Source organism: Helicoverpa armigera, chromosome 21, assembly GCF_030705265.1.
Source record: "Helicoverpa armigera isolate CAAS_96S chromosome 21, ASM3070526v1, whole genome shotgun sequence".
Classification (NCBI taxonomy): Eukaryota; Metazoa; Arthropoda; class Insecta; order Lepidoptera; family Noctuidae; genus Helicoverpa; species Helicoverpa armigera.
In genome coordinates, this window is record NC_087140.1 from 7118451 (window position 1) to 7141662 (window position 23212).

Genomic DNA, 23212 nt, shown 5'->3' on the forward strand with positions numbered 1-23212 from the left:
ATATTATTTTTTATTATTTCCTTAGCAGGTCTGTAGTAAAATGAAGATATATCTTAAGTTACAGTTCAACGTCACCTTGCAGAGTTGACACTGCGCCACAACCCAAAGACCGGGACATTGGCAATTTGACGGAAGGGGTGAGTTATATCTATCAATAAAATAATATACATATAATAGAATTTCGTATTTTTTACCTATACTTTTATGTATATTTCTGGAGTCAAGCATGTGCATGGTCACTTTATATTTTGCTTTTCACAAAAAATCTCACGGATTGCTTTTGAAGGGAACTTAACCTGCTTAAAACCAAAAATTGCTCAAACATTTCGGTGGTGGAAAAGATCATAAAGAATTTGGTGGTGGGATATTAACTACCAAATTGAGGATCAGTTAGTTTGACCGCTGAAATGTTCTAGATGTCGTTAGATAGCCCTCGGCTAACGTTCGGATGCTTCACGCTAATCCAACAGTGCGTCGCGAGGATCTCACCTTCGAGATCAGCTCCTCCTGCAATCGGTGACTCGTACTCCACGCTCAGAGCTGACACTGCTTCTTCACTCACAGCCAAGCATAGTGGCGATGAAATAGGTAAGGTTCTCATAGAAAATAGTAAAGCTATAAAAAAATTAGAAGCAAAAAGTGCTTGCTAAGGTGTCAAATATGAAGTCGTCTATGTATCATGCTTGCACAAAATCATTTATCAAAACTTCTTGGTAATTTAATTGAATCTATTTAGAAAAGGTACAGATAACCTTTTACAAATGTCATATTAACGTTATCTAATAATACTCTGAAAGAACTCCTTGAAATTTAAATGAACAAGATAGATATTATATATTTGACGATACGTTTACCTCGTATCTACCACTGGAGTTGAAGCTAGCAGTATTTTCAATTGACGCGAGCATTTCTGTCCTCAGAAACAGACACCGAGTACCAGGACGCCCACAACGATATGAATCAAGTACCTCACATTTGCACTCAAGATTTAGCTGAAAATCATCCAAAACCAGGCAAAGTTGGGAGGTTTAAGGCGCGAATAGCTCCTGGGCATAACAAAAGCTGTTCATTTAATAAACAGGTTCCCAGAGATTTCTCTAATAAAGAGAAACAGCAGCTCCAACAAGGGAATGTGCACCCACATGGACACCACCATACAAAGAATGTGAACCACCATCAATGCTGTGGGGCGTTCGGAAACCCTCACGTGAGACATAAAAATAATTCAAGTTGTAATCTTGTTTAAAGTTTAAATAGTTTTTTAATTCACCTGTTTTGTCCTCTGACAAGCTAAAGCACAAATCACTTTTGTGTACAGATGTTTTTATTACGAAAAGCGGGTAAGTCTTACTTGTGTGTATGAATATACATGCACATTATCTTTGTATGCGTAAGCTCGGAAGCGCTTAGTAGTGGCCGACTAGCCGAGTCACACATAAAGACGTGAGTATTTACATTTACGCACACAGGTTTGGCTCACCCGCTTTCGTGAGTTAAAACGTCTATACCGTGTATTATTTTTGTTGTAATTACTTCTATTAGTCATTTAAAGGTTGTAAAGGTTATTAATTATTATCTCATAAGTCTTTCATAAAGCATATCTACGTTGTCAGGAGAGGGTGAAACGGGTTACTAGTTAATATCAAAATCGGAATGGTTTACAAATATCAGTATTTTTAACAGAACAATTCCTATTGACTATCTCGGCCTACGTATATGTATCGTTTTGAAAACCTATTTACAAATTCACTCTAGTCCATAAAACAAGTTTTATTTTGCATAATTGGTATATTTAGATATAGAAGACATTATTGTTGTACTTAATTGTTTTTGTAAGGATCAAAATATGTATAATACATGCGAATACTCTTTATCCACCATGTTTTGGTTTAAATATTAATCAGAAAATTATGTTACGAGCTCAAAAGTTGGTGGAACATTGTTAGAGTTAAAAAATATTAAACTTTTTTAGTATTTAATAGATCTCAGACGAATACATCCCAAAAATAATTCCAAAGATTACTATTAAAAGAAAAGAGAACAAGTTACGAGCTTTACAAGATGACAATAGAAACTAAACATAAAAAAATAGTTTAAAAAATTATATCAAAATATTTGACGCTGTCAAACGGCGGTTTTGAAGTAAGGAGAAAATAGATGATTTACCATAAACGTATTGATTATAGAATATATTTTCTTGTACACGAAGCAAAGACGATATTTTTATTGTATCTTTATTGTATGTACTTAGATAGAATGTTACTTAGTAAAACCTCAAAAGGTATTTTCGTCTCTTAGAATTTAAGGGGCGTAGCAGGCTTATGTACCTTTTAGCACGTTTTTATAAATGTGTAGAAAATTATCTAGTACCAGTATTAATAATTCTTTTTAGCAAAGCACAAGTAGTTTTTAATACTTATTTGTTAATTGGATACTTATCAAAATTGACGTTATAACGAATTAACTAATAAAAAATAACGTCATGGACGTCACCCTTTTTAATGTTTTTTTTCGTAATTTTATATTTATAATGCTTGGGAAATTCTCATAGTTTTTACCTAAAATTGTATACGATTTGCTGTTAAAATTTGTTAAATATTTATGTTACAATATAATTTAAGGTTTCGTTTTAATTGGTAAGTTACATTTTACCTACACTAAATACTCACTTTTTTGTAAATATTGTACTTATCCCCGCTACGCCCTCACTAGGCACAAATTTATTTGATTAATTAATGAATAAAACCTTTATTTTAGGATCACACAAGAGCCGCGATCAATGTAGATTTATTTGAAGTCATAAATTCAATAAAAAGGTCTATATCTATGTATTACCTACTTATGACTCTACGGTCCAATGTTTCCATTTTGAATTTCGAAACAACATTTTGGATATTTTTTTTTGTTTATCATATTACATTCTTTTTTATTCCATTCATTGGATGTCCCAAAAAAAATATTAGATACTAATAACGTCCCAAAAAATGGTTTAGGTTTTTTAGCAGATAATTATTGCCTTAATTTGAAAACACATATGCAATAAGTGCGTACATAAGTAGGTATGTAATACATAGATATAGTACATAATATTTTCAAAAAAAAACTTTGTTATTATAGCTAAAGTTCACTGCGTAGCTGAGTGTTGTGAGTCAATTAAAATATATTTATCTAGTCGTTTTGAGATTATTTTCAGATCATGTTTCTATTTTTATTTTTTGACGTTTTTGTTACCTACTTATTTTTTATATTTTTTTGTTTTCATATTTTATGAAGTTGTACATATTATTAAGTACTTAATATTAATTTTAACAAAATAGGAATATAAGATTATTTATTTATCACGCAAAAAGTATATTCACTACGTTTTTAAAGAGCTACAAAAAACCTTACCTACCTAATTCAGTTATTTTATTGCAAATTTTATATCAAACTGTACCTAAGAACCGTGTTTTAAATGTCAACATTTTAATGATGTTTTCTTATATTATCTGTGTTGATAATAATGGGTAAATTGTGCTTGAAAGTTAATGTTTTTGTTCTTTACCATCTCTGCGAATCTCACTTTTGTGGTATTAAAAAAAACATCAAAGTGCGTTTTTGTTTTATTTTTATCCCAATTAGAGGCGACTCGACCAAACATGAACTTATTCTCAAGTTACCATAGCACGATTAATTTATTCTCGGATAATATCTTATATCAGCTTTTTCATGTTTGGTCGAATCAACCCTTAATTATAATCTATTTACAAGTAGGTAAGTAAGCTGGGTGCAGTCTAGTCTAATCGATAATTGTAGCTACGTAACGAAAGCAACAAATTAACAAAAGCAAAAACACTGTTATTATTAAATACTGCACTAGGTATCTACTTATATTTTTCCAGTACCTAAGTACCTATGCAGTGAGATGCACTTTCACTTTTACCTAGGAAGGTACTAATAGCGGTTTCAGCAACTTACCTATACGTTTTAAAAATAAAACAATATTTGTACCTAAAGTTAAAATAATATTTATTTTTATTTGTTTTAACTTTACAGTTACTTATACATTATGTTCTTACAATTTATTTATAAAGTAAAATAACATGATCATCTGACAATGAGCAAACGTACTAAACTAGGAGCTATAACTACTAGAATAAAACATGAATTAAATACAATACTGTTTTGGAAAAAAACATTATCAAAATGTCCCAGACAAAAAACCATTAAAAATTAGACTAATTGTCTTCGAGTAGACACCATTATCTTTAAATACAAAACGTAACCAGTTCCTTATCAATGGTTAAAAACAAACTTATATTGTGACGTACAAAAATATTTTTAAATAAACACTACAAAATCAAGCATAAATACCCCCTCACCTTACTCGAAACTACTGGAACCCGACCCCAACATAGTTCGGAAAAAGGCTCGGAGGAGGATGACCTTACTCGAAACTCAGCTCAGTCCCTTTCAAATGTTGTTCGGCCCATTCGTCGAATCTTCGAGACAGATCATCAGACATATGATTCTTCCAATCCCCGATCTCACCTTTCCGAATGAACCTCAAATCTGTCGACTCCAGATAGCTTACTCCGAAAGACTTTTCCAAGATGGCCTCCAAGTTGACAGCTCGATTCGTCTTCATGTTTTGGAAAGAGAGATGGTCGCATAGTTTGTCGACTTGCGTATCAGTTAACTCTTTGTTAAGAAATTCAGCAGTTTTCCTGACCACAGAAGGTAGATCGCGCTTCATTTGTTCGAATTTTATGAACAGTACATTGGGGTCGTGGCGACGTTTCCAGAAACCTGGAAAAGCAATGGGCATTACTGAATAGAGCCAGGGGGTCGCTCACATTAAGTAGTTGGCGCAATTAACGGATTGTCTAAGCTGAAATGTCACGCATCACTGCCTCATTTACGTACACAAGTGTATTATATATATCTATACTAATATTATAAAGATCCACGTGAATAGATAGCCCATTTATCGAGGAAGGCTATAGGCTACTTTTTATCCCGGTACGGGAAGTAGTCCCCACGGGATGCGGGTGAAACCGCTGGCAGAAGCTAGTTTACACATAAAAATGCACTCGTTAGTTTGACTCAGATATAATATTCTTTAGTGTGACGTGTGATGCGTTATTTTAGTTCAGAAGAGCTCTCCTAACAATTCCAAGGCAACTTACCAAGTATATGATTCCACACGGGTCCGAACGGGGCGCGGTCCCTCATGAAGAGATCACAGAACTCTTCGAAGGTCCCTTTGAGGCCGTGCACCAGTGTGCAGTAGTGGTAGTACGATACCACCATGTCCTTGGGATTACGGGACGTGTATATCACCTGCGGAAGACCAGCGCTTCATTACAAACTAGCGACCCACCTGGCTTCGCAAGGGTGCAATGCTGATACTAAATACACTACGGAAAAAAAACTCCGCTATTTAAACCTTCCTCTTTAATCACTCCATCTATTTAAAAAAACAGACACATGAGAATCGGTTGCGCAGTTTTGAAGATTTAAAGGGACATAGGGATATATGTAGGGATATAGGGAAAGGGACATAGGGATATAGGGACATAGGGATAAGGGACATAGGGTCAGAAAAAGCTACATACTTTGTTTATTACTATTTAGTGATAAATAATCTTCAAAAATCAGTCAAACCGTTTAAGCATTTTCTTACCTTCGGCTTGGCAGATCCATCATCGTTTTCAATGCCCACCGGCAGTAGATCCCAGGGCAGATGGCTGCGGATGTAACGAGGGTACGGCAGACGATGCTTCACCAGGTCTACCGACGTGCCCTGAACTGACTCCTTGCACCATGTGGAGTGCCCAGCTACCATGATGCAGGATAACTCCACTAGGGGACATCGAATCTAGAAGTGTCGGTGATTTTGAAAAAGGACTAACGACGGTTTTCAATTACCTATCTATCAGTAATTGTTACTTATATTCTATCTATATGTTGTGTTACTTAGAAATATATAGGAATAGGAGATAGGAATTTGACATTACCTAGGTGTATCTGGCGAATATAAAAAATAAATCTATAATAAACAAAACATCAGATCAGCTAGATACACTATTGAGAACAGCCGTTAGACGTAATAGTGTAGTAAGTAGTAAGTGGTAGTTTATGTATTTTCAGTCATTAACGCTAGAAACAGTGCTCGACGTAGCTATATCTGTGCAAGCACAAAATACATAGGTACAGAAGTCAATCTCATGTATGTACTTCACTTTTCATGCCTAAACTCGGCGGTCGCGCTAGGGTTGTCAACTTTTTTATGCGCATAAAACTAACGTGGTAGTGGTACTCGTATCTAATTATTTATTTATTGTTGAAAATAAAACAGGAAAAATGAAATATAAACCAATAATAATAAAATATTTAATGTGGCATACAAGAGGTTAATAAACACTTTCAACGGAAATTAGTTTGAACGAGATACCGAACTTTTTCAGAAACAAATTTATAATTTTGTTATTCAGACGTATATACCATAAAACACTATGTTAAACAAAGTACCTCTTTACTTGCGAAATTTTTTTTTTTGTATATAATTGGTTAAAGTCCCTGATCTAAGCTTGCTTCTACCTACAGAAACCTTGATGTGCGACTCGCACTTGACCGGTTTTATTTAGTCTACCTTACAACATACTCTCGCCATGATCACAAAAATGTATCAACTCCTACCTAGTAATTATATTTGAGGGTAGGTAGGCAGGTTCGCCTGGGTCGACACTAGCAAAACTTATTACGGCATCGGGCCAGAGGCCACCGGGGCGCTTACCTGCCCACCTAATTGTACCTACAACGTTTATTAAACGAACCATCGAAATATGAGAAAATAAGTTACAAGTTACAGTTACATTACATACTATAGGTACTTACCTCTCTGAATCAATCGGCAGGCTAAAAAACGACAGTTCACTGTTTATTATTGTATTAAAACAACCGTCCACTGAACAATTATAAATACGACTTTTTTGTATCTCCATTATTACTTTTTCTTTTGTTATTAAAATTAAAAATATTACAGTCAAATTACAGTTAGGTATCACAACGCGTGCACATTTATCTACCTTGTGTGTGACGCGCGTATCTCAAAAAACGGCAGCCGCGCTCGCACTGTTTTGAGTTGTTTTGAGACAGCGCGTCTGTGAACACGCACACATAGACACCTATGTCTGCGTGACTCGAACGCGCTTTGTATGTAGATTGACTTCTGTACCTATTTATTTTGTGGTGCAAGTCTATGAACGGGCATACAGCTACGCTGACGATACGCGCGTGATTTTGTATGTGATTCGGTCGGGACGGACCTACGGTCAGCACTGACCGTCGGCAGAGCACTGTTTCCAGCCTAAGGAAAAGGTGCCTACCTGCTTAAACAGGCTGTCTAGTAAATAGTACACAACATGCTGGAGTTGATAGCTTGAATAAATTGGATTCCGCGAATTTTAAATATAATATCATTTAAATGTTTATTAGCACTTACTTGTTGTAGAGACTTAGCGCCTTCATAATCTAAGTTATGTCCGATCAGCCAGACCATTTCCTGAGCCCACGTAGAACCTGAACAAAACACAACTAGTTACTAGACCAGAACAATTTATTTATCTATATTTACTAGCCGCCTTTTGACGCGTTAAATATAATAACATTATATTACCAACGTCGTGCAAAATTGTGCAAACAATTTAAAAAAAACTGCGCTCGTCGATACATTAGATAGATCTTTTCTCTACCTAGGTACCAAAAAATCTCATGGAAGATTATAAATTTTAGTTTAAATTTATGGTGATGTATCTATTAACTTGAAAAGTTATTAAGATGTTAACGCATCACGTTATCTAAAATCCAAATTGCTATCATCAAAATCAAATGTCATATTTACGAAAGAGTCTACCTAAAAAAAAAAAAATACTTACCAGTTCTAGGATAAGAGCACATCCAGACGTCCGAATCCCGAACCTCCATATCCAGAATATCCTGACCAATAGTCATGTAGTCAGCTGGGAGAATTACCCTACCCGGATTAATTTCCACCATGCTATCCTTCTTGTCAAACATCCTATCCAGCACACCTCCCGTCTCGGGATCTAATTTCGAAAATGTCAACACTGGTTTCGATTTCATTTTGAAATTAAAAAAAAAATCGGTCCAAAAAGTTTGTATATCGGATTTTCGTCTACACGTCCAGTGCCTCCAATCAACGGAAATGTTGTGATTCCGTGTTGCATCGGTGCATCGCGTTTCCCTCTTTCGTTGCAGAAAGCTGTGCACTTTCTACCAATAGTTTTACCAGCTGTCCACGGATGAGAGGACTGTTAGGAAATTGGACCTACTTTTGGTACTGGGGGAGGTGAATAGGCGTGACGATAGGGTTAAGAAGTTGTGATTCTAATTACTCCAGATTTAAGATCGGTAAATTGTCATTTAAGATTGGCAAAAAAAAATAACTCCTTTATTTTAGGGCTCTCTAAAAGACGGACTAATTACTTTTTTTCATTCGCTATGCCTATTGTGTGGTAGGCACGTACCTGTTCATAATATCCCGAGCCTCCCAACTATGTTGGAGTCTTCTTCCAGTCTAACCGAATGAAGCTGAGTACCAGTGTGTTACAGGGTGCGAATGCCCATCTCAACCCAGTTACCCGGGGAAACCCAATACCCCTTGGTAAGACTGGTGTGAAATGGTAGGTGTATACCTATGTATTGTGTGGTACCTATTAACTGTGTGAAATGGCATTTCCACGGTTGAGTGGTCAACGCGCGTAATATTACACAGTAACCCGCTTGATTTGTTATTTATACCAGTAATTACATATGCACGCATTTGCGACGTTCATATTTAATCAAACTTTTTGGAAGTTTTTTTTTTAATACTGCCTTCTCCCCATTTCCCATATGAACTATACTGTGGCAGATAAAAAGTAGCTAGCCATCAGTATTCCATGATAAATGTAGTATATATACTTAACTAACATTGAAAGATTTTTTCTCTTCAGCTTTAAATAGTATTACTTATAAAGATTATTCCTGCATAGTTTTCTACCGTGGTTACTCTAGCGGAAAACTTACCGAGCCGGTTAAGCTTCTACTTGCATTCTCATTTGAACTTACCACCTCACGATACTTGTTATGTCAAGCTTATTTACTACCTAACTACATAATAATATATTTACATAACCAGTTGTTACTTAGGTTATAATGTAGATAGGATTTACAGTGGACTTCAATAATCTATCTGTCTTTGGATTTGCTTACTATGGGATGGAATTTGGTCATGATAAAAGATAGGTAATTTATTTTGGGCCCCATACTAGTAGGTTACCACCATCACCCTAGGCTCCTTAACTGCTTTATGTATGTCGCTAATTATAAAACAATAGAAAACCAATTGTGTACTACGGGTGAATTTGCAACATAGGACGACCTATCCCAGTAATATAGGTACCTAGGTACCTCTTATAGTAGAAATTACTCCAGCCACAAAGCTAGTTAGCTCAACTTCCGCGATACTCTTCCTACCCGGTAACTTTCCGTTTTCATAGCGTTTACGTCTGATAGTGCATTTGTTGCGTAACGAACGAATGCACTCGACCGTTGCACATGCACATGCAATGCAGTGCGTAAACGGTGAAAGAATTCAATAATGAATGAGTCTCATGGTATTAGGAAGTCATTGCTTTGTACCTACATTAGGATTTTTATGTTTGAATTTTATGCCCAATAGGTAATATTGAATTAATTGAATTTAATGTCCGTTATGTAGGTAATCTTAAATAATAAAAATGTTTTATGATTATAACTAATAAAATGCCTTAGCGTAACAACTTTCTTTTCATAAAATAGGTGCATGTTTCACAACTAATTTCGTAAGGTTCACATGATACAGGTATTATTGGGGTTGAACTTAATTGATTACCTATTAATTTCTATTTTAAAAGTGTTTAATTCCAATAAAATTAAAATGTAATATCTAAAATAATTACCTATCTATTGTAGAAGAGACGGTTGTAAAATTTCGAAACGCGGAAATCAATACAAGCGCGCGCAATCTTCATTCGTAGTTTTGACAGCTTACGTCACTTCTGTATCCGGCACCCCGTTGTCCAGGCGCCCGGGTGGTCGATCGAATAAACAAAAAAGTAAAAACGTCAACACAAGTAAACAAAACAGTCGTCATCATTGATTCTTTCAGGAAAATGTCCAAAGTGACCAATGTTAATTCTAGTTTAGCATATGAGATACTTTTGTATCTAAACAGTTTTTATCTTGGGATGTTTTTCGTGTGTGAAGTGGCCATGGGCATTTTAAAAGCTATCAATGTGTCTTATCCTGAGAACGCGCTGTTAACTGAAGCCGGGATATTTAGTGCTCTATGTCTTGTGGAAGTTATCCGCATATTTTTGGGACGAAGAGGAAATTTAGCGAGCAAGAGTAAGTGCCTCTACAGTGACCATCAATAACTTCTTTTTTTATGACCATTTAGAATAGAGATGAGAATGCTGCTGCTTCATAGAGAATGCTTCTCGTATTTTTTGGAACTGATGCATCCCCAGGGTCCATCAGAACTGTGGACAGTTTTCTATCACATAATATGTTACAATTGAAATATCTTTATAATTAAAAAATAAATGATTCCAAGAGTGTTCATATTGATGATGTAACTAAATTACAATACCTATTTTTCTTTTTCAGAAGTCCCAGTGTTCTTCTCAGTAATCTTAACCATGCCCTCTGCAGTGGGTGTTTGCTACTTCCTAATATACCAGACATACATACTCCGCCTGGAGTACATCTGGTGTGCTGTAATGCTGATGTTCCATGCTCTAGAACTGGCCTTCGCAATCCTGTTCATTGTAACAGTGTGTAAACATCAGCAGTATGAATAAAACTGTTAGAACCTCCTTGCCAAAATGATGCCAACAAGATGATATTATAGAATTATAGAGGAATGCAGAATCTATGGATGCCAAATGCCGACTGAGTTATAAGAAAATTCCATTGTTTAGGTTTTTAAGTAATTTCCTTTAGTTAGGCAATTTTATTACAGTAGATGGTGTGCCTAATTTTGTAATCTAATTTATAGTTATTAAACATTCCAAAGTTTCAGACAATTTTGTTCCAAGTTATAGGTATCCATTAGAAAATATGTTACTAAGAGTTCTTATGAAAGCTGTTGGCACTTCCTATTTTAAATGTACAGAAGTACAGATTATTTCAATGTTATAAACTTTTAGATGTTCTTTTTTATGTAATTAAGATATTACCCTAGTAATTGTGCCTACTTTTAATATTTACTCAATGTAGAATTTGTCCTATTCAAAATATGGACCTAAATGTAAGGGACTAATAGAAATCGCTCAGTTTGTAAATATGTTTACCTGTAATCTTGAACAAGCCATTAAATAAATTTTGTAATAATTGTAAGATTGAAATAAAATTGTATGCATACTCTAATAACGTATTTTATTCTATGACTACAGTATAAACTTAATCTTATTCATTAGTTGGTGGTGTAATGTGTTCCTGTAGTTTTTGGCACTCAACCTTTGTAACTTTGAGTGCACAACCTTCCGGAAGATTCCTCTCGATGTATTCTAGGTATGTGTCGCAAGTAGAACCGGTCAGCCTCTGAAGATGGATGAATCGGAAGTAAGATCTCACTTCGTACTGCACTCTGTGCTTCTTGTAAATGTGGACACAACGGAGGAGGGTGTGTCTTTCCTTTTCAGCTTTTCTTAATGCCCAACTGCAATGAAAAGATAATTTTTAGATATTTTATACCACTAAACCACAATATTTTTAGCAAGAGTTATTTGTTTTTCACCGAAACTGTACCTCCCATTTCTGTATTATTAAGATTACCGATTGATAGGTAACAGTCAGTCTTGACATAATAAATAACCACGACAATAAAATTGTGTGCGTTCGCGCAGCGGAATGTTGTTGAATTTAAAGATTTTAATTATGCAGATAATTAGTGTAAGACGTCCTATAATTGTGTATGGTAAATAAAAATTTGTGTATGCAGCCATTGTGGAGAAATTCACCAAAAACAGATTCCGCTGGGCGAACGTTGGCGAACGTTGTCCTGGCGGAACTTTTTTTAATCCATAGACTTTAGAAGAAAAGAGATGTGTCCGAAAATTAGTGTGTATTTGTGTATAATTGATTATGTATGAATGAAATCAGTGCATGCATAAACTTCGGAGAAATTCAAGTTTCCGCTACGCGAACGTTTGGCCATTAGCTAGTTTTCATATAAAGCGCTTACATAGAGAGCTGTAGATTTTTACATACGTTGTTTTGAATTTGTTTATATTTGTTTAAAAAACAGATTTAGAAAAAGTCGTAGGGTTTAAAAGATAAAAATATAAACGTAAAATACACTTATTAGGTCTTAGTTCTTAAAGTATGCAGTTTGGGGTCTAGATTTTCACGTTTACACAAACCTTGTAAGTGTCTCCAACATGTTGCCAAGTATCAATGATGTTCCGTTAGTAATTAAAAAGTTATAGGATATTTTACCATGAACAGATCACTGTTTACAAAGCAGTCGAATATCACGACGTTCTAAAGGAATTGCATGGTAAAATGTATGCCAATAATTAGTTTAATCATTCAACTATTCACTTGCAAAATTTCATGTCATTAAATTCAGTAATTAAATAAACTGCATACTTTAAGAACTAAGACCTAATAAGTGTATTTTACGTTTATATTTTTATCTTTTAAACCCTACGACTTTTTCTAAATCTGTTTTTTAAACAAATATAAACAAATTCAAAACAACGTATGTAAAAATCTACAGCTCTCTATGTAAGCGCTTTATATGAAAACTAGCTAATGGCCAAACGTTCGCGTAGCGGAAACTTGAATTTCTCCGAAGTTTATGCATGCACTGATTTCATTCATACATAATCAATTATACACAAATACACACTAATTTTCGGACACATCTCTTTTCTTCTAAAGTCTATGGATTAAAAAAAGTTCCGCCAGGACAACGTTCGCCAACGTTCGCCCAGCGGAATCTGTTTTTGGTGAATTTCTCCACAATGGCTGCATACACAAATTTTTATTTACCATACACAATTATAGGACGTCTTACACTAATTATCTGCATAATTAAAATCTTTAAATTCAACAACATTCCGCTGCGCGAACGCACACATAAAATTAGCTGTACCAATCATAACAATAGCCTCAACAACTTAACCTCAAAACATACCTCTTAGTGACTTCGATGCCCAAATGCGAAGCTGCCGCCACACAGAACCACGAGTAACTGAGCAGCACTGCCGGGTCGATACCTCGCATTTCCAACTCCACCCGTTTATATAACTTATCTAACTCTACAGTGGTCGGTACTGGCTCTATAGGTTTCTGTATGGGAACCGCTGCCGCCGCCGAAAGAGGTCGTATAGCATAGTTAGCTGTTAAAGCACTGCGTGCTATAGGAGCAGAACGCCATAAACTCTGGAAGTTTAATTAAAACTCAATGGAAACTCCGACCGAGTCGGTATAATGAATGGTAAGAATTCGTGACTTACCCTGATCGCGTTCATGTTTTTGTATTAATTCTGATCCAAATGCTGTTCTGTTATTAATACTGCGTGTGCGTGTCTATTTAGATAGTTTTATTAGTCTTAGTTTATAGGTTTTTCTTTTATTCTAACCTCATGTTTAGATTCTTGTATTTTTGAGGTTTTCTTTGACAATTGACAAACGACTGTCAGTGTCACTTCAACTGTAGTTGTCACTGTTTTCCTTTTCAGACTTTTCATGTCTGGCTGTTATTTTAAAATGGCCTGAATCAACATCTTTTGAGTTTTACCCACCCGGAGCACAAAGTCAAACTTTCAAATTATCTCATCAAAGTCAAGTATCTTTATTACAAAGAATCTGCGACCACTAGATCAGTCAAGTCTCAAGCAAGTCAGTAATAAAAGGTAAAAAAGAAAACGTCTTGTAGGTACCTACTTCCAATAATTTATTGTAAATTTTTTAGGTCTTCAAATTACGGATTATGAAGATTTTTTCATCAACAAACCTTCGAAATTAGAATTAGTAACATAAATGCAAATGATAAACTTACTTAAATGCAAAAAGTAAACATCTGAAGACAAAATAATCATGACTCATGCTATCGCATTTGGCACCGTGGAACCAGGCTTTTAATACCTACTGGGACGGGCAGTCACCAACAGGTATGCATTCTCCATCGTCATTTCTTGCATAACCGTTGTCACAAGAGCAGCCGACAACGCATTGCGTTATAGGGCAATTCTGCTCCAGATTTGAACATGTAGTTGGACAAAAACTACCGCACAGCGTGAAATGTTCATTGCGCCCACATTCCAGTGACTCTGAAATCAGAAGAATAGCTTACTTTAACATCGGTTTAAATACATGGCCCGTACCTACAAGATGCGGATGAAACCGCAGGGTAACGGCATAAGCTTCCATCCCCGGTAACACCCACGTCATAAGGGAAATACCTTCCTTGACATGGACATGCTAAAAATTAAAATCAAATCCTTTGTATAGAGTAAAAAAATAGAAGGGTATATACTCACGCGTTATAACAGCCACCACAACGCAACTCAAAATCAAGAAAGACGACTTAAACATTGTTATGAGTCCCCGAGTTGTAACACAAAAGACCACCTGTCACCTTATTTATACTACTTTTTATTCTTATTTATACAAGTTTTCTCGAAGATATCAGAATAAGTTCACCATGATTCACATAGAACCTGCTTGTGGAGTGACGGTTCCGTATCACAATATTTATTTGTTAAACACTAGTGTATTACGGAAGGAATATATTAGTGTCTTTGTCCAAAGTGATCTTTATGTAGCTAATGAAATGATTTATTTTTATTTATATGGATAAGTGTTTGCACTAGTTTATAAGTATTGTTAATAATTTTATTATAAGATATATGTGTACCTATTTTTATTTGTACGGGCCCTAGTTGCCTGAAATAAAGGAATAAAATAAATAAATTTCGCCGTCTGCCTTTCGAATTAATTACTTACACGTGTGTCTATATTATGCATTTAATTATCCTCAATTTAAAACTTGTGTTTATTTTTATCTTATTTGACACTCACATTGTTTATTTTTGCACAAAGTCAAACTTTCAAATCATCTCATCAAAGTCAAGTTAAGTATCTTTATTACAAAGAATCTGCGACCACTAGATCAGTCAAGTCTCAAGCAAGTCAGTAATAAAAGGTAAAAAAGAAAACGTCTTGTAGGTACTTCCAATAATTTATTGTAAATTTTTTAGGTCTTCGAATTACGGATTATGAAGATTTTTTCATCAACAAACCTTCTAAATTAGACTTAGTAACATAAATGCAAATGATAAACTTACATAAATGCAAAAGGTAAACATCTGAAGACAAAACAAACATGACTTATGCTATCGCATTTGGCATCGTGGAAGCACCAACTACCCTGAACCAGGCTTTTAATACCTACTGGGACGGGCAGTCACCAACAGGTATGCATTCTCCATCGTCATTTCTTGCATAACCTTCGTCACAAAAGCAGCCGAAAACGCATTGCGCTATAGGGCAATTCTGCCCCAGATTTGAACATGTAGTTGGACAAGCACTACCGCACGAAGTGAAATATTCATTGCGCCCACATTCCCGTGACTCTGAAATCAGACGAAAAACTTACTTTAATATCGGTTTAAAAACTATGGCCTTATTTACACTAACTAATAGGTACAATGAAAAAGATTTTTTGTTGTTTGTTTGAACCCTAAAGGCTCCGAAAATACTGAACCGAGTAGCAAAGGCTATATTTTACCCCGGTACGGGCAGTAGTTCCCACAAGACGCGGATGAAACCGCGGGGAAACGGCAACTTTAGGATAAGGTTCCATCCGCGGTTACCTACACCCGTGTCATTAGGGAACTACCTTCCTTGGTATGGATAAAAAATTGCTTAAAGTAACCTGCTTAAAATTAAAATCAAATCCTTTGTATAGAGTAAAAATATAATGTACTCACGCGTTATAACAGCCACCACAACGCAACTCAAAATCAAGAAAGACGACTTAAACATTGTGATGATTCCTCGAGTTCTACCACAAAAGACCACCTGTCACCTTATTTATACTAGTTTTTTTTCTTATTTATACAAGTTTTTTCGAAGATATCAAAATAAGTTCACAATGATTCACATAGAGCCTGCTAAGGGGGAATCTTGCATGTGGAGTGACGGTTCCGTATCAGAATATTTATTTGTTAAACACTGGTGTATTACGGAAGGAATAAATTATTATACTAAGTAATGTAATAACATATTAATTTGTGTAATACAGCTACCGTACTAAAAGTTTTGTCATCGTCTCGCAAGCTTTGGCGGAGTTATTAAGTTCTTTAAAGTTTTGTAGGTAAACGTTTGACTAAAAGTAATAATTCTGGGGAAACAGAATTCTGTTTTTTAAACGAGATCATTTTATATTGCTCGATGATATCTTACAAGCGAACGAATGTGATTTTGGCCAATCGTATTTACTTGTTTACGGTGAAATATCGGCAGAATATAGGAAAGCATAAGCAGTATTTATTTTCTGCAGAATTAAAATCTACATTCTCCTAAGGTGATCTTTATATATTAATTTATAAGTATTGTCAATATACGATATAGGGGTGTGTACCTATTTGTATATTTTTACGGACCCCAGTTGCCTGAAATAAAGGAATAAAATAAAAAATTTTCACCGTCTGCTTTTCGAATTAATTACTTAGATACACGTGTTTCAATAATACGCCTTTAATTTATCCTCAATTTAAAATATAGGTGCAATTATTTCTAAACTGGTTATTTATCTAAGAATGACAATGTCTTTGAACACTGTATTTATTTTTATCTTACTTGACACTCACATTGTTTATTTATTAAGTCGATAATTTTCTAATTAACGATGGCTAAATAAATTAATTTAATGCTTTTAATACATTGTTTTGCGACTATTAAACCAACGGGGCAATGAAGTCAGTACGAAAGGCATAGATAAATAAAACAAAAAACAACGTTAAGTAGGTAGGTACTTCTAATCATTTATTGAAGGTGCAAATTTTTAGGTCTACATTTTATCCCAATCATTGTGAAGATTTTTAAAATCAACATTAGACCTAGTTTAACATTATAGGTATAGGGTCATTTCGCCTGTTGGCGACCATTTAGTGCAGTTGGCAAGTTTGACGGCGATAATAAAAATGCTCCAGCACTCATTTCCATGTCAAATTTGTGTAATGTATTCCTTATATACTCTATTTTAAGATTAACTTTCAGTTGTATTAGAAATATCTTACGTTTTCTATTTAAATCGATAAACCTCAAAATTAGGCGTTTTACCCAGTTTGCGTCCACAAAATCCAATTCGCGTCCACCCATGGTCCAGTTCGCGTCCAGTAGCTTAGAAAAGGAATATAGGGGTGATTTTTTTAAGAATTAATAAAGAAAGATTGTATTAGATCAATTTCTTTATTTAACAATCAACTTAATTATTAAAAGTCAACATTATCATCATTTAAAATTCACTTTAAAAAATAAAAATAATTCTTCTCAACATTGGTTTAAGTAACTTAAAATAAGATTAAACAGTAATTTTTTTTATTAAGATATATACGTGGTTATAATTAAATTATAATTATAATTTAAATATTTAATTATAATTTAATTATAACCACGTATATATATATATCTTAATAAAAAAATAGAATAATTATAATTTAATTAGAACCACGTATATATCTTCATAAAAAAAATATAATTTAATTATAACCACGTATATATCTTAATAAAAAAATGTACTGTTTAATCTTAATATATTAAGTAATTTCATTTAAGATAAGTTCTTCGGATACAGGAAAAAAGAAGGAAAAGACAACATACACAGAAGAAGACTTAAAGAAATCATTAAATGATATTCGAGAGAAGAATAAATCGATAAAAAAAATATTCAAAGAATATGCCTTGTCTGATAATTTATTGACTCAACAGTTCTTTTAGTTGTATGTTTAGACAAAATTGTTATATTGTTTTGTTAATTTAATATGGCCAAAAACTTACTATAATCAACGCGGGTCTTTCCCTGTGATTTTAGGGTAAAATTAACAGAACTGATTACTGTTTATTTTTCAAGTTGCAAAATTAATTGCCTAATTTTAAGTTACTTAAACCAATGTTGAAAAAAATTATTTTTATTTTTTTAAAGTGAATTTTAAATGATGATAATGTTGATTTTCAATTTAAAATAACAAAAAAAAAAAAATTAAAAAATTACTGTTTAATCTTAATATATTAAACAGTACCCATGTTTTAATTATTTTTTATAAGCAAGTATTTAACGAAAACAGTGGACGCAATTTGGTTTATTAGTATAGAGGATAGTTTTAGTTCGCGTCCATTGTGGACGCAAAGTGGAAGTTTTGTAAAATTCGATGTAGTAATTCGCGTCCACCTTATTTTATTCGTTAAATATAAAAAACATTACCAAATTCATAAAAAACATTATACCTTTATTCATCATTAAACTGTAGAAATAGCTATCTATCCTAAAATTCACATAAAACAATATAAAACTTACCATCAAACACGCCGCTGCACACTAATTTTTATCTAAAATTCAACGTGTTTGCGCTTTCTTGTTGAAGAGCCTAGACTAATTATTTTTTCTAAAAGGATTGGTTGGACGCACAGAACTTTTGTCTATCTGTGCGTGCCTCTTATACATTAACGTATTAGCGGTAATGATCTTTCGTTTGATTGGTGTGTTAATTATCTTGTTTTCGAAGTTTTTTTAAAGGAGATCGGCAAAATGGACGCGAACTGGGCGATGGTCGCGAACAGGCGAAATGACCCTATATGATAAACTTACATAAATGCAAAAAGTAAACATCTGAAGACAAACAAACAACATGTCTTATGCTATTGCACTTAGCACCGTGGACCCAACCAAGCTCTGACTACTAGGGGCAGTCATCAATAGGTATGCATTCCCCATCGTCATTTCTTGCATAACCTTCGTCACAATAGCAGCCGTCATTGCATCGCGAGTTCGCAATAGGGCATTCCTGGCCCAGCGTGGCGCATGTAGTTTGGCAAGCACTACCACACTCGTAATGTTCGTTGCGCCCTGAACATTCTATTGACTCTGAAATCAGAAGAAAATTTTACTTTAACATCGTTTTAATATACCATGGCCTTATCTATACTAATATTACAAAGCTGAAGAGTTTGTTTGCTTGAACGCGCTAATCTCAGGAACTACTGGTCCGATTTGAAAAATTATTTCAGTGTTAGATAGCCCATTTATCGAGGAAGGCTGTAGGCTACTTTTTATCTGGGTTCGTGCAGAAGTTCCCACGGGATGCGGCCGATGCGGGTGAAACCGCTGGCAGAAGCTAGTTTAGTATAAGCTTCCATCCGCGGTTACACCCAGCCACGTCCCGTGGAAATTGCTTCCCGGGTAACATAGGCTATATTTTAGTAGTTCCCACGGGACAAAGGAGAAACCGCAGAATAGCGGCAAGTACAGAATAAAGAAATGGGATTATACGCGTTATACTGTACTCCACTACGCGGGGAAATGGCAACTTTAGGATAAGCTTCCATCCCCGGTTACACCTACGTCATAAGGGAAATATCTTCCTTGACATGGACATGCTAAAAATTAAAATCAAATCCTTTGTATAGAGTAAAGAAATAGGAGGGTATGTAGGTACTCACGCGTTATAACAGCCACCACGACGCAGCTCAAAATCAACAAAGCTGATTTAAACATTGTGATGAGTCCCCGAGTTCTATCACAGAAACGACCTGTCACCTTATTTATACTAATTTTCTCGAAGATATCAGAATAAGGTTCACAAGTAGGTATTTATTTAAAGACTGCTAAAGGGGAGTTCCACTTGTGGAATGACGGTTCCGTACTAAAAATGTTCTCATCATCGGAACTTTTGGCGGAATTATTGCGCCCTTTCAAGTTTTATTACACGTGCGTTTTAGGTAAAAATTTGAACCTGAGCATGACCGGAATTAATTCCGGAGCAGCAGAAGCCTATTTTTTCAACCTAGTTTGCTCTACAATCATATTGCAATCGTAAATAATTTGCAGACAATATGATTCATTATTGAATCACAGAAAAAGATAAAAACGTTTATTGAAAAGAAAAAATAGTGGAATGCCACATACACTTCAATCGTAGTTGAGTCGTGATTGGATCTCAGTCGGCTGTCACTTAAGTAAAATTAGCACAATCTTATTTTCTACGGAGTCGTATTTATCTACATTCTCCTTAAGTGTTGTTTATGTAGCTGACGAAATGGTTTCCCTGTTTGCTTCGAATCCTAAAAAAGGTTAAGTACCTTTCCAATTCATTAATTAATTACTTACTTACAAGAGTGTCTATATCAAGCATTTAATTATCACGTGTATTTGTTTTTATCGTAATTAACGACGGTTAAATAATTAATGTTTTTATTCCATTGTTTTGTTCATAAAATGATACATTTCATTCTATTTATAAGGGCTCGTGACTAAGTAAAGTTTTCGGAAAGTTCAATAGCGAAATATAGAATGTACATTATTTTTTATTTTATAAAATCTTTTTTATTTAACCACGTTCCGTTCCACGGCGTGCTGATGATATGATGAGTGGCTGAATAGGAGTGACTTTTGGTTTGCCGGTTTGGTACCTAGCTTTCATTGTCAAAAAATGACAACTATGAATGTGTCAACTGCAGAAACAAAATAAATACTCTCGATCTGTGTTATTTCTTATTTATTTCCTGTAGCACATTAAAAGAAAATTCTGAAACGAGAGTATCGCTTTCCGAATAATGGGAGTTTCACTGTTACTGCTAAAACTGTTACATTGCAAACAAAGGAATGCCAGAAGTGCTGGTGCTAGCACCGGAGAAGAATCGGCCGGGGAAGGCAGCTCTCGCGATGAAATCACCATCAAGAAGGAAGCTACTGACGACCCTATCTGCAGAGTTTGTTTGAAAGAAGGTTCTATACCTATTTGCGGTAGCGATACCTTAGACGATTTAACAGAATCTTTGAGCATTTTTGGCGGCATCGACGTCAGAGAAGGCGACGCGTATCCTAAGTTCCTATGTCAGCCGTGCCACACGCTTCTTCAAGGCGCAATATTATTCAGGAAAACGGCACAACAATCCGACCAACTCTTAAAAGATCCGCCTAGAGTCTCACCAGATGCTGAAAACGATATACCATTTGACGATACTGATAATGATAACTCTTATGAGTATGAAGAAACTAAAGTTTCCAAAAAACAGTATCATTGTAAAAGATGTGATATATCATTTAAGAATTTTAGGGAGTATAATAAACACAGATTAAGCGAGGAACATGAGAACATGAGAATTGTTTGCCCTTACTGTAAGAAATCTTATGCGGCTGTATATTACAAAAAGCATTTAGCACTGCATGAGCAGTCATCGTCTCCATATATCTGTGATATATGCGGGAAGGGTTTCACAATGCAAGGACCTTTCTCTCGTCACAGACAAACTCATTTCTACAAACTGCCTTACAAATGTACACTATGTCCTTACAAAGGAAGATTTCCGGAATCTCTAAAAATGCACATGCGTTCTCACACAGGGGAGAAACCTTATCAATGTACTGAATGCCCTTCAAGATTTATAAACAAAAGTAATTTGAATAAACATACATTGACGCAGCATAAGAAGGAGCATGCGTTTAAATGTGACTCTTGTAGTCGAGGATTTTACTCGAAACGAGATTTGGAATTACACTTGAAAGTGGATCATGCAGGTATAAAAGACCAAGTGTGCAATATTTGTGGGAAAGCATTTGGTTATAGAAAACAGATGATGAAACATCAGCTCAAAGTACATAAAAGAGAAAAGATGAGAAGTGGCAGAATGCCTATTTATTTAAAAGTAGAATCAATGAAACAGCAAGGACAAGATGTTGACTCTCTTGAAAACTAATAAAAAAGGAGATCATTCATTTCGTACCCAAAACTGAAAGTGCCGGCCAGAGTAAAAAAATTGTAGATTCTCGTAGAGAATAATGCCCTGAAGATTTTTTACTATTACAAGAATCGTCTACAATTAACCCCCAGGCTGCTACTGGACTTTGAAAGTACAAAAAAATCCCACAATGTTTGAACATCACATTACGGCCACAAACTGAAGGAGGCAGGCGCTGCTTTCAAGCAACTCCTGCCCAACCTGAGAGGCCCAAACGCTTTCTTCTTTTTTTTTTTCTTTGATGGGAAATCATCAAATGACCCCTGCCGCTGTAGGTTAGCAGTGTGAGGGACTGTGAGACTCTTACTACTACTTTATATACCAGGGCCACGGTAACTCTTTCGAACAATCCCGCAGCCCCGGCAGGCCTTGGCCCTGGAGGGCCCTGCTGGGGTTTTGCTGACGCCAGAGTAAAAATATCGCTGAAGATTTTTTACTTTTATAAGGAACGTCTTCGTTTAACCCTTAGACTGCTACTTGAGTTTAAAGTGTGCGTACCGTGAATAAAAAATCTATACTGGAATGTTACGAGAAATATCGTCTATAGTATTTTTTAAACGGTTTTATTTAGCTCACCCCGTTTGTTTTATTTATTATTTATTCTTTCTTGGGTCAAATTTAGTAATTCAAATTTAAGTACCTTCCTATTGTCAGATTGATCTGAAATTTGGTACACACGTTTAATTCCGATGACAATACAATATAGTAATATCAATAACATTGCAAATCCAAGATGGCCGCCGGTACAAAATGGCGGATTACATATTTTTCCACAACCCCCTCAATATGGGTATCAAATGAAAGGGCTACACAAGTAGAATACTGTCAGCAACCCCAGCGGGGCTCAACAGGGCCAAGGCCTGCCTGGGCTGCAGGATTGTCAGAAAGAGTTATCGTCGTCGTGGTACACAAACGGCCTACGACGAAACACAACGGTTTTTAGTCAGTAAGAGTCTGGCACTCCCTCACCGCTGCTGACCCATATATTGAATGAAGAATATTCGGTAGGCATTTTCATTAAATACTAAAAACTAGAAAATAAAAAATCGGTAAAAAAACTTTTAAGTTAAACGGTTTTATCTTATATGCACTGAAAACAAAAAAATAAAAAAAAAACAGTTACTTACCTATAAACATACGTAGGTGGTCCCGG

General features: G+C 35.1%; 6 protein-coding genes across 7 annotated transcripts in view; 3 read left to right on the plus strand and 3 right to left on the minus strand.

Annotated features, from left to right (window-relative positions):
• LOC110373600 (soluble guanylate cyclase 88E) overlaps positions 1 to 3387 on the plus strand; it is a 75058-nt gene extending 71671 nt beyond the window's left edge. Inside the window, exons 14-16 of one of the 2 annotated variants that reach the window (XM_021330914.3) lie at positions 59 to 137; positions 417 to 588; positions 921 to 3387. In XM_021330914.3, the coding sequence (XP_021186589.3) occupies positions 59 to 137; positions 417 to 588; positions 921 to 1246 (577 nt within the window). In that variant the 3' untranslated portion in view covers positions 1247 to 3387. The remainder of the gene's footprint in view (positions 1 to 58; positions 138 to 416; positions 589 to 920) is intronic. The other variant, XM_049849257.2, reaches the window with a different exon arrangement.
• A 902-nt stretch (positions 3388 to 4289) lies between these two features.
• Positions 4290 to 8226, minus strand: LOC110373586 (luciferin sulfotransferase). The gene is made up of 5 exons (XM_064040017.1): positions 7920 to 8226; positions 7487 to 7563; positions 5666 to 5860; positions 5169 to 5322; positions 4290 to 4788 (listed from the first exon to the last, which is right to left on the minus strand). The coding sequence occupies exons 1-5, from the start codon at positions 8125 to 8127 to the stop codon at positions 4427 to 4429; spliced, it is 996 nt and encodes a 331-aa protein (XP_063896087.1). The 5' UTR covers positions 8128 to 8226; the 3' UTR covers positions 4290 to 4426.
• Positions 8227 to 10101: 1875 nt separating this feature from the next.
• LOC110373605 (transmembrane protein 216) lies at positions 10102 to 10919 on the plus strand. The gene is made up of 2 exons (XM_021330921.3): positions 10102 to 10434; positions 10696 to 10919. The coding sequence occupies exons 1-2, from the start codon at positions 10200 to 10202 to the stop codon at positions 10887 to 10889; spliced, it is 429 nt and encodes a 142-aa protein (XP_021186596.2). The 5' UTR covers positions 10102 to 10199; the 3' UTR covers positions 10890 to 10919.
• A 530-nt stretch (positions 10920 to 11449) lies between these two features.
• LOC110373604 (small ribosomal subunit protein uS10m) lies at positions 11450 to 13747 on the minus strand. The gene is made up of 3 exons (XM_021330920.3): positions 13554 to 13747; positions 13232 to 13479; positions 11450 to 11749 (listed from the first exon to the last, which is right to left on the minus strand). The coding sequence occupies exons 1-3, from the start codon at positions 13566 to 13568 to the stop codon at positions 11497 to 11499; spliced, it is 516 nt and encodes a 171-aa protein (XP_021186595.3). The 5' UTR covers positions 13569 to 13747; the 3' UTR covers positions 11450 to 11496.
• A 4783-nt stretch (positions 13748 to 18530) lies between these two features.
• Positions 18531 to 19921, minus strand: LOC135118368 (inducible metalloproteinase inhibitor protein-like). Its single transcript, XM_064040203.1, has 2 exons — positions 19762 to 19921; positions 18531 to 19186 (listed from the first exon to the last, which is right to left on the minus strand). The coding sequence occupies exons 1-2, from the start codon at positions 19814 to 19816 to the stop codon at positions 19002 to 19004; spliced, it is 240 nt and encodes a 79-aa protein (XP_063896273.1). The 5' UTR covers positions 19817 to 19921; the 3' UTR covers positions 18531 to 19001.
• Positions 19922 to 20760: 839 nt separating this feature from the next.
• LOC110373562 (gastrula zinc finger protein XlCGF17.1) lies at positions 20761 to 22040 on the plus strand. The gene has a single exon (XM_021330866.3). It carries the CDS (start codon positions 20875 to 20877, stop codon positions 22015 to 22017), a length of 1143 nt encoding a protein of 380 aa, XP_021186541.3. The 5' UTR covers positions 20761 to 20874; the 3' UTR covers positions 22018 to 22040.
• The last annotated feature ends 1172 nt before the right edge of the window (positions 22041 to 23212 follow it).